The sequence below is a fragment of the Protopterus annectens genome, chromosome 8.part0 (assembly GCF_019279795.1).
Source record: "Protopterus annectens isolate FY-2018-M chromosome 8.part0, PAN1.0, whole genome shotgun sequence".
Classification (NCBI taxonomy): Eukaryota; Metazoa; Chordata; order Ceratodontiformes; family Protopteridae; genus Protopterus; species Protopterus annectens.
The window spans coordinates 280,790,322-280,802,505 of NC_056741.1; the positions used below are offsets into that span (position 1 = coordinate 280,790,322).

General features: G+C 39.8%; 1 protein-coding gene across 1 annotated transcript in view; it reads left to right on the top strand.

Moving 5' to 3' along the window:
- Positions 1–12,184, top strand: part of IQGAP3 (IQ motif containing GTPase activating protein 3) — a 2,364,408-nt gene that overhangs the window by 1,887,087 nt on the left and 465,137 nt on the right. The window contains exons 29-30 of the mRNA XM_044079778.1: positions 7,175–7,407; positions 7,572–7,704. Coding sequence (XP_043935713.1) covers positions 7,175–7,407; positions 7,572–7,704 — 366 coding nt within the window. The remainder of the gene's footprint in view (positions 1–7,174; positions 7,408–7,571; positions 7,705–12,184) is intronic.

Sequence of the window (12,184 nt, forward strand, 5' to 3'; positions counted from 1 at the left end):
TTGTTCAACCTCCCCCCTTCTAATTTTTAAATTTTAAAATACTATTAATTCTTATGTTGTCATTCAAGCCTGGGGCCATGGTAACATTTAAACGTAATTGCTATCCAAGTTCACATACCTCTAAGTTTTCTGAAACTATCCTTCCCGTGGGTCACTATTAACTTGTTGGATGTCTAAAAATCTAAACTTACGATCTTTAAAATTATTAACATGTCTACCTAATGCATTAGTTAAAATCTTTTGCAATTAGCTTAACCAAGTGCTAGTTGTTTTTTGGTGGCTATTCCTTCAGTATCCATTTCTTTCTCTTGTGGTGTGTGATTTTTGTGGTTGCAATATCTGTGATGAAGCTGAAATAGTGCTTACCCAAACAAAACTAACATCTGTATCTGTCAGTACATTATTATAAATTAGGACATTTTGTTCAGTCCTGTTAGAATAAGATACTCTCTACAAAATGTGCACACAGTAAAATATTTCTGGACAGTGTAACTATGGTACAACATTATAAGAAGGATTTCCTGTAGCACACTTCTCCACTAAGCTTTAGATCCAAGGCAGCGCTTGCTGAAGCAGTTTGAATATCCACTCCCATATTCACATTCACAACCTTCAAATTAGCAATGCTCTATTTCAATAAAGAAAGTCGCAGTTTGAATATCCACTCCCATATTCACATTCACAACCTTCAAATTAGCAATGCTCTATTTCAATAAAGAAAGTCGGAACACAAAAATATCCAGAACTGTAAACCAAATAAAAAAAGAAAATAATCTAGAATTACATGTATAGGTTTAAATGCAGCTCACGAAAGAAATGTACCTTAATTCCTGTCAGTTTAGCTTTCTCATTATGAAAATCCAGAATGGCCCTACAGAGTATAGTATTTTCAAACAGCAGTTTCAAAGCATGTCTTTTAATCCTTCATAAAACTACTACCCCTTCCTTCTAGACTCTCACCTAAAGTTTTAAACTGGCTACAAGTGGCCCATGTTCATAATTTAGAAGCTAATGCAGCATGGAAAAAGTGAGGCAAGTATTTTTGATGCTGTGTAAAAAGTAAGTCTGGTATCTTTTCATCTATCCCCTTATAAAATTCTGAGCAGACCCTCTGAGTATCTGGTGAAATATAAACTAGATTTATAGGAAGAGTTGACCTGTTTCAAACCATCAGAGAAGGAAAAATTAAAAAAGCAGTTTTCCAAAACATTTCAGGCTTTGAAAAGATAATTTGCCATAGTTGCTATTTGTTTGATAAATGATGAGTGTTCTGTTACTTCTGTCAAACTTTTTTTGGTTGTGATCTGTTTATATATATATATATATATATATATATATTATATATATACAGATATATATATATATATATATATATATATATATATATATATATATATATATATATATATATATATATATATATATATATATATATATATATTAGAGTTTGGAGGGGTGCAGGGGGCCTTGCCACATCCTCTGCAAAAAAAAAGAGATGTTTTCTTTTGGTTTTTGTTTTAAAGTTTTTGCATGCACTAGATTGATGGTCAGCACACACTTTGAAGTGTGTCAGCATGCACAATGTTCATTTGGTGATTTTTCTCCCTGTGTAGAGGGGCAGCACACATCTAGCAGTTAACCATAGAGGCATCATTCTATCGGTATTTCAGATCCTAATGAAGTGTGAGCACCCTGGAGGGAACTCTCTGAGCTGTTGCTTCTCCACTACTTTCTCAGAGTTTTGGATTCAGAAGCAGATCTTCAGTAAGTAGCCCACGCTGTAGGCATACAGTGATACATCGCTGACTTTGACTTGGACAAAACAAGTAGGACTAACACCATGGACTCGTGTTAGAGTTGGTTTGGTGGAGGTTATGCCATCTCACTTCTTTAAAGAGATGGGCTCATGCTCAGTAAAACACAATCTGTGATAGAATCCCTGGTGATGGCCAAACATCAAGTGAAGATATTGTTTACAAGGAGGGTCAGGGCAAACTAATCATGTCACACAGAGTTGTGGCTTGCTTTGCAACAACCTATTGTACGCCAGCACTTTTGATGCCATTGTGCATGTGCAGGTGTCTGGATTACTCTAAGGGCTCCTTCAAGGTGCAGCATTCTAAAGATGAACTTTTTTGCTGCTTAGAAGAAGAATGCTATGATCTCCATCACCCCAGTACAGCAGAACAAAGGGAAGTTTGCTTGGAGATCTCCACCATATCATGTGAAGAGAGATTCCTGTAATGTCCCATCAGCTCTACACATCATTGTAAATTCCAGGGAAGAAATGCCAAAGCTAATTCCTGTCTTCCTGTGTTGGTTGAGAATAGTGTATTTAGGATATTACATGTTTAGCAATGCAGGAAACTGTCCTGCTCATTCCCTTTCAAAGTTGGTTGTTAACAACTGACCTCCCCCTCAGGCATAGACATTCAGTTGTGAATCTCAGAAGAATTTGTGGCTGCTAGAAGCCTTCCACAGGGCAGGCAGACTTCACCAACTAAAATAGGCTCTTCATTTTTCCATAATGGTAACAGATTCCTTCCCAGATTGTTAGTATATAGACCATTTGTACAGTGAAGGTATGTGTCTGCTATTTTTCTCCATCATAACAGCAGGCTTTTAAGAAATTGCTTGGCCAGCCAGGATGGTGGCCCACCACCAGCTGGCCAAGCAATTTCTTAAAAGCCTGCTGCATCTCTGCTCAATATTGAAGAGTTTCCTCTCCTAAACACGTACTTCAGTAGCACTGAAGTTCGTGTTGCGGTAAACATTTTTTATTTCTGGTGGCCATCATATCTCTCTACAGCATCATAGCTCTGTAGCCCTTTGTGTAAGTAAGAAACCATGTCTGGTTTTAAGAAGCAGAAGTTTCTTTAGAGCAAACCATATTTCTTTCTTCTTTTTTTTTGAATTGTCTTTGAACTAGTCTTCATCTTCCTGTGCTTTTTGTGGTTCATATAAATCTGCTCAATAGCTAATTTGTTCCTCTGATGAAGTTGGAAAGCTGGGGCCCTTAATTTCTTGATCAGGACGAGGGCTTTACAGACGGTTCTTTCCTTTATTATGATGACATCCTAATCAGTTCATTCCTCTCAGAGGTGACAGCCTGATTTGTAGAAGTAGGCTAGCATACTTGCCTTTCAGGAGTTGCATGCACCCTACCACACATGCTTACCTTCCTGGCTAAGTGGTGCACCATTTGCAGTGTGGTCTTACTAGGCTTATTGCTGCAAGTGATTACCTGGTTTCCAGTAGGTGTCTCCAGTGCAAACCAAGTTTCCTTCCTCTCCCCTGGATGGACCAACCAGCATTAGTGACTCATTTCCATGCTTCTCTGTCTGCCCCCCAGTCCTGTACCACTAGTTGAACAGGGGTCATAGTCAGGGTTTTATCCCTGTACAACATGTGACCAGTCTTTGACTCCCTGCATCCTCCACTGGTGTGGAAACTGAGGCAAAGAATACTATCCTCACCCTGAATGTACACTGCTAGATCAAATTGTCTAGAAGCAATAAGATATGAGTTTAGGAAGAGTGTACAGCATTTCATCTCCCTTGCCTTGAGTAAGGAAGGGCTTACACACATCAAGCTTACACTTCCCAAATGGATCACAAGGTTCATTTTTGTTTGCTGTCATGCAGCTCATCATCATCTGGAGCATGCTTTTGTCAAAGTCCCCCATACTAGTGGCTTAGCTGCTTCTATTGTGTGATTCCAAAGTATTTCTATTTCATCTGTCCTTCGGGTACTTCATACTCAGTTAACACTTTCCTTAAGCTTTTACTGTCTCACCCAAGACTCTTGAATTGTTTCCCTCTTGATACTTTATAGCAGTACCAAGTTTTCTGGTCATATGGGCTCTTGGCTTTCCTCTGGCTTCTTCTACCATGGTGACTTTATTGCATGGGATTCATCTCTGATCTAGACTCAACAAGGAGGATATGTGATGTTATATGTGGCCAGATACATTCAGATGGTCTGTAAGACAACTGTATTTGGTGGGTTCTAAACATCTCCCTACCTCTCTCCCATGCTTGGATGACCCTTCAATCCACCCTTGTTTTTCTAGTTCCCTTTAAGTGTAGAATTACTGTCAAATGGTATTTTGTGATTTGCATAAAGTGTGCAATCTCGGTAGGTGAAGTGAAATAGGTTTAGGAAAGCCAGGCACGCTGTCCTGTTGTTGTGTGCACTCCAAGCTTAGAAACATCTGAGAAAAAATATCAAACTGGAGCATGTTCTTACCAAGGAGCGTCTCATCAAAGATCACCTAAAAAATGTAGAACACATCTGTTTGGTGCCAGCTCCAAGGAGCACAGAGGGGTGAAAACCAGACTGATTCAGGTTACTCCGATGCGATCAGCACCTTGGCTGTTGAGAATACTGTCTGAGAAAGGGAGAAGCATAGTGAGACAGAGTACGTACCCCAACCTTACCCGCAAATGAAGAGATATGTTCCCTGTGAGATGTGTTTTCATCAGCAGTATCCAGTGAATAATTGTTGGGTTGGAAGCATTTAGTTACAGGGTGGGATGGAGCTCTTGGTTAGTGTCATGGTCAGAAGCTAGTGGAAAAGCCTTTGCAATGCCCTACTGCACAGCCACCCCCTTGGCCACTGACTGACATGTTTAGGGAATAAAAAAAAAATTGATGACTGCTTGCATGATGACAACACTGCAGTCATGCTCTCACCCTGTGACATGGAATAAATGGGTAAGCATTGACCTCCATGGTGGCTTTACATAATTGATGAGCATGACTAGGAGAAGGATGTATGGGAAAAAAAGTGCATCTGAAATTTCTTTATATATTTAACAAAAAAGGAGAGGATCAGAATCTTAGGATGATGGAGGGTAAAATGATCCAAGCATAAAAGTGATACATGTATTTGACATATTTATCAAACAGCATTGCAGTATCATCACATAAGGTCATAGCTTGGCAATATCTAGCATAAAATGTGCCATGTACCATAGTCAGTAATGTTTTAATGGATGGTAAATGTATCAAAGGAAAGAGCACAACTTTCAAATTAGCATTAAGCTGAGTCCAATCACTGACCAGTCTATGAAATTGCCCTCACCTGTGAAACTCCTGTTTTGTTAAGATAAAATAATAACACTCTTATGTATGCAGCCCCAATATTCACCCAAAATTGAATTAAGTTACAACAAAACTACTAAATTTGCCAACAATTCTACCTTCAAAACCCATCATGGCCAAGTACTAAGAAATATTCATTGGCTTGCATTTCCCCAATTACTCACCTACCAACAGTTGACGAGTGCTTTTAATATCCTGAACTACCCTGAAAAAACACCATCTCTAAAACAACTTCTCACCCACTACTCTACTAGTTGTCCCCTCCTTTCAACCACTAAATCTCTCCTTTGTACCACTAGGGCAAACAGTACTGCAGGTAAATCTCTATACTCTCCTACTGTAGCTAAAACCTGGAATAACCCCCCCCCCCAACCATAACCTCCACCAGTAACGCCTCACAATTCAAAAAGTTACTCAAATCACATCTTATGAAAACCTGTATCTGCCCAAGTATAACATGAGTAACACTTCATTACTTAATCCCACCCTGTTTCTCTTTCTTCTGTCACCTATAATTAATCCAGTACACAATTTAGGTCTTGATCTGTACATAGCTAACCTTGTAGACAGAATATCTCATCTCTCTATACCTCGCATCTCTACTATTCTTTCATAACCTTCTCTGTAGATTCTTGATATTGTTCTTCCCGAAATAACTACTGTTCAGCATTTTGATTGATTGTTTCTACTCTGAAAATGTGTATAAATATGTTTTTATACTATTGTACTATTATAATGCTGTTTTATTGTTGTTTCTTGTGGAGCTTTTCTCCCCAGGCCTCCACTGAAAATGGACCCAGTCCAGTTGGATTATCCCAGTTAACAAATGTAAAATAAATAAAAGCTCTAATGGGAAGTATAAATAGTATGCATTTTGAGGATAATAGGTTAGTTTAAGCAAATAGCTTCAGGGGCTCTTGTAGGTTAAAATGTTACCCAAAAATGGATGGATACATATGGGACAGAAAGAGGCAGAAAATACAGGAACATCTTTAGAAGAGAAGAAGGTAGAGGAAGCTAAGAGGACTTCTGATTTGAAGATGTTGTATACACTTTTTCAAATACAACTTGTGAGAGATGAAAAATGGATGAAATTGTGGAATTATGTAGAAGGCTGTGGTAAGAAGTGGGTATTTGAAGAGGACAAGGGAAAATAAGGTATCTAGAAAGGAAAAAGGGTTAATTAGTTAATTAGAGGAGGACAAAGCTATGATAATCAGGCAGAAGTTTATTAAAATAGAAATGGAAAGGTTAAAGGGTTTAATATAATGACAAGGTAGAGCATGATGAACTGGAAAAAAATAAGGGAGAATAAAAATGTAGGAGTGATCTGGTTTAGGGTCATATGCGGAGGAAGCAGAAATCTATAGTTCTACAGCTGACAGAATATAGAATCACCAGATGAAATAGCTTCTTAGATGGTTTATTTCACTGTAACGTTAGTGCAGGAAAGGGAATGATTAGTGTTAGTGGTATGTAGAAGTTGTAGAAATTATTCACATCTTTCTGAATATATTGAGCAAGGAGGGTATGAGATGAGGTTTGTAATGAAAAGGGGGATACATGGGAAAGATCAGGGTAAGAGTGAATGTGATAACAAGGAAAACAGAATGGCAGTGATGTTGCAGAATTAAATGTTTAGCTGCAAGTTGGAAGGGAAAGGCAAAGGAGGATGTTCATGAAGGTGGCAAGCACAAGAACAGTTAGAAAAATTGAGAAAGCACAGAGGGAAGAAGAGTACACAATTAGGAGAAAGCAGACGAGTACTGGAGTGTTTTTTTAATAAAATTATGAGGAGTTATGAGGAAAGTAGATACTTTCTTGGACAATAATGAAATGAAAAAGGAGAGATGGAAGCAGTGAAGTGCGTGTAAATGGTGAGGTGAGGGGCAGAATTACCCAGGCAGGAAATACATATGTAATGTATAGTATAAAGGCATATGGTGAGGAGAACTGCACAGCTTTTACTCTTGTCATGGTTAGATAGTAGCTAAAATAATTAAAAAGCAATGCATTTCATGGGCCGACCATATGAGCCTTCTATTCAGATTTATTTATTTTTGTTCAGATTGTTGGAAACCTGCTGTACTACCGTTTCATGAACCCAGCTGTTGTTGCACCTGATGGCTTTGACATCATTGACATTTCAGCAGGAGTGGCATTACACAGTGATCACCGACGTAACCTTGGCTCTATTGCGAAGGTGCTTCAACATGCAGCAGCAAATAAAATGTTTGAGGGAGAGCACGCCCATCTTCGTACCATGAATGAATACTTGTCTGATGCCCATCGAAAATTCAGGTTTTCTTCATTCTGATTAAAATATCACTGTAAACATTGCATGCTATTTTATATATTTTCTTAGTACGTTTTTAAAATTGTGTTTTGTTTTGATTAATGTAGGAGAGTGACAAACCAAGTCCTATACATCTGTATATCTTTTGTTTTATCTTTGTCATCAACAGAAAGTTTATCTGGGCAGCTTGTGCCGTCCCTGATCCAGAGGAGAGACTTAATGTCGATAAGTACACGGACATGGTTACCCTTGCCAAGCCAGTCATCTACATCTCCATCGGGGAACTTATTAACACTCACAAGGTGATCTGACTAAATAGACATGTGTCTTCTATTCTCAGTACAGAAAGTGACAATTTGACTTAAGGTGATGGGTTTCACTGTGGAGCTCAAGTTCTCATATTAACATTGGTCTGGTGGCATCTGCCTGTAAAAACATGTGGTTCTGATAAATCCTGTGTGATTATAAAGCTCAAGGAGCTGTTAGATTTGGCAGATTTCTGTTAACTCTCTAACCAAGAAAGTCAGTGTTAGAAATGAGATGGCATTTTATAAATAGTGTCCTCTGTAGTGCACATTCCAATCAGCTGAATAAGAAAAATATTGTATTGATTTTAGTTACAAAGTGAGTTTATTTTTGCATCTGAGCATTACCCGCTTCCACCAAAGACAGTACTATACAGCTTTTCATAGCTCCATAACTAGCTGCTAAGCCAACCATGCATGTGCCAGGGGACTTTCTGTAACCCTTTGCCTCTGCTGCTGTCAGCAAAGCTCCTTGACATCATTTTAAATGTATTTATATGATGAAGCTGCAGATATGGTACTCAGCATTGTTTGTTAAAGAAAATGTTATATACTCTTAACAAAATGTTTTTGAAATTACTTTACACCCTAAAGGGTCATCATAGCAGATGCCCTTTACACCTTAAAGGGTCATCATAGTAGATACCCTTTGCACCTTAAAGGGTCAACATAGTAGATGCCCTTTGCTCCTTATAGGATCACTGCAATAAATGCCCCCTCTCAGAATTTCAGACTGAAGTAAATAGAGACACATTCATTTTCAGTGTGAAGAGTACTATGAAGTACCTGCCTTGAAGGTTTTATTGTCCACATTGCTTAGTCTTAGAAGCAGACTTGTGTGTACTGCTTCAAATATTCCCTAATTATAGGCTGGATGTGGCATAATGGTGAAGGGCTTCACCTTATAGATACAAGATACAGGGTTTGATTCTGACCTCGGGATATTGGTTTGGCTTAAAATGGCCCTTCAGGGCAGATAGCATAGTATTCACCTATAAACACATAGGTTCATAGGTTGGTACTAGGCTATTGGCCCTAGGGTCTATACAAGCCTAGTCAAACAATTCCCCGGATATTTTTTCCCACAGTATTTACTTCCATGGACCCCCTGTCTAGCAGGACGACTGACATGATCCCCGGGGTGAATTTCCTATCTTCCATCCAATCATCAAGGTTCCTTTTGAAGAGGGCCAAGGAGGCGCTCTGCTTGACATGTATGGGCAGTCTTTTTTAGAGTATGGGGAATCTCTGGGTCAGGAACCTATCCCTCCAGCATGTTTTGTTCATTGTGATGACAGGCCTCAAATCCCTGGAGCGTGTGGCTTTGAGGGATTGGGATTTCTTTAAGTGGAGCATGTCCAACAGCTCAGGGTTTGATATGGCCTTGTATGTTAAGCAGAGATCGCTGCTGAGTAGACGATATGCCACAGAGTATAGCTGGAGTTTTTTTAGACAGTCAGCATAGGGCATCTGCTTTAGACCTGTGATTCTTTTAGTGAGGTATTTCTGCAGCCTTTCCAGCTGTTGCAGATGTCTTGTGAGGTACATATCAAATGGGGCACTGTGCTCTGTAATGGGTCTAATGAGGGATGAGTACAGTGGGACAATGACCTCCTTTTTTCTGGATGAAAATGAGGTGTGCCACATAGAAGGATTTCCTGACTGTTGCGGCGATGTGGTTATTGAAGGTGAGACCACTGTCCACCTGTGTCCCTAAGTCTTTCATCACACTTTCGGTGTTTATTGTACTGCCACCTATATGGTAATTCATGGGTATATGGTTTTTCCCAAAGGGGATAACTATACATTTCTTGGCAGTAAGCTTGGCATGAAAGAAAATCTTCCCATGCAGTGCTACATTATTCATGAGATTAGTAGTTTCTAATCCTCTACAAAGCAAATTCTACCTAAACATATGGCATCTGCATAAAATTACGAGAGCACCATACCTCACAATCTATTATTGAAGCATATATCCTCCCCGATATTTGGGACTGTGCCGCACTTTATTCAAGTAACATACCATTTGTAGAAGCATTCTGCCTGTTTATTATTTTTTGTGAAATTAGATTGGCAGTGTGGGGGGTGCATTTATGAGAGATTTCCTTATTTTGATACACAGAAGCTGAAGAGCAACTCCCTTACTGATATGCCACCTTCTGTTTAACCATCTCTTGTAATGTGTAGATGCCATATGTTTAGGTAGAATTTGCTTTGTAGAAGATTAGAGACAACTAATCTCATGAATAATGTAGGACTGCATGGGAAGATTTTTTTCTTGCAGCTATAGATACAAAATACTTTAAAGTGATGTGCATTTTAGAGATTTGTGGCCCTTTTTATTATGTACTTCGTTATAATACCTGGAAACAAGTCCTCAGGTTTTTCTAATTTGTATGAGAAACTAATGTATATAAAAGTGGGAATCCTCCTTTGTTAGTTAGGCCTTGCAATCATTTTTTCCTGTTCCAGTATGACATGTTTTTTTCAGAAGCTGCTTGTATTAAGCCATGTTCCCTATTTGTTCAGAAGCCCCTTGTATTAAACCATGCTCCTTTTTTCTCAGAAGCTCCTTGTGTTAAGTCATGCTTCCTAATTTCTCAGAATTCCTTGTGTAATGCTATACTCCCTGTTTGTAAACACATTTGTAGCCCCTAAGTACATCATATTTTCTGTCTCGTAGATAGTTTGATTCTTGATACTGACACATGTTGGCAAAAAGTCCTCATGTTTGATGCTTAAAAACAACTTCTAAACGTCGTAGTCAGCAGGTAATGAGCAAAAACCAGCACCAACTGACACTTTCTCTACTGTCTGGAAAAAAGGATGATGTGAAGTGCTGCCATAAATGCCATCAGCATAACTTGTCCACCCACAAACAGTGGAGGGAGCGAAACTCCTGGTCTTCCCCTCTACCAGAGGATGGGGGTTGTGGTTGAAAGTTCCTTGTGCAGAGATTCTGGGAAGCGTCCTGTGCACAGCCCAAGGTCACTTGCTGGAGCATTATCATAAGACCAGAGAAACCTTAGATAAGCACCAGTCAGGTCCTTCTAGAGAGTGATGTCCATTTTTCAAACAGTCCTCTTTTACTTGTATGTTGAGGTCACCCTTGATTACTGATGGCTCAAGCCCGAGTCTGTCTTCCACTTGGATGGATAAGGGGCTCAGAAGAGATGCAAACAGCTTCTACCCATGAGGATGCTTTCTGAGGAGTAGGCACTGCCAGTACTCTTTACTGACTGGCTAGAACAGATCAGATACTGTATTTATTTGTTTATTTAGAGTTTGTTGACTGGGTTTGTCCCACTAAGCCAATGACCTCTGCTCTGGAGAGGGCCGAGGTGGTATTCACACTTACTTGGGAGAATTTGTCCAAGACGTTGAGGAGGTTGGCATATAATGGTTATGGTGTGTACCTTAGAAACACAAGGTGCAGGGTTGGATTCTTATATGAGGTAGTTGGCTAGGCTTAAAATGGCCCACAAGGGCAGTTAAACTATTACTAATCTATGAACATATGAACTTCCATGGCATGTATCAGTAAGTGTAGGGGAGGTTTACATTCGTCTGAGCTACCATGTATTCAGGAAGTTGGGACCTCAGTTTAACATCTCATCCAAAGTAGGGCACAGTCAGGAGTGTCCCACCTCATGCTGCACTGCAGTTGCCAATATAAGAAAAGTAATCCAACTACCTGGATTAAGAACAGAACTCACAGCCTTCCGTACCAAAGGCAATGTTGCTACCTGTTGAGCTGATGAAATTTAACTGGAATGTTGTAGGCTCTTCAGTCTTCTAGCTGTAGTTTGCCAGTTTGAGGCTGTCCTCAAAGGCTTTGCCCCTTAGGGCTGTTAGGATCTGTCAACCTAGGCTGATGTGCTCTACCAGGCCTTCCAACATCAGAACTCACTGTTTTCGGACTAGATTTCAGACAGATGCTAGAAGTCTAGTGGGAACTGTAATTGAGGATTTGGGAAAGTACCCTTGGGAAACTGGGTCTGATGCCAACAATGGTCGTGATGCAGGCCTTTCATGTCCCAGCAAAATCTATGGTACACATTTCCAATCTCAGATCCATTTGGCCAACCTTCAGTGAGCATCAGTCAAATGCTCATACCCACACTAGACCTTCCATTGTATTTTCCTGCTAGAGCTGGTGGTTGGGGAAGGGTGTCAGTAGACTCTGTACCACTTAAGATCTTTTTTGGGGACTTGGAACCTGGAGGGTACAGATGATGACTCCTCCCTACTCTACAGCTATCCTTTCTGCCCATGGCCCCTTCTGCGTTCATAAAGTCCTCCAAAGACAGTCCTATGATCCCCTTCCACTCTTTCCTACTCTCCTTGAAATGCCTCAAAGGGTGGGTAATGAGTTGAGAGTTTTGAGTTGTCATCCCTCCCCCCAAGAGTTTCTCATGAAATGAATGATATAACTGCAGCCTTGGATATACCTCCCCCAACAAAGTATGTAGTGTTT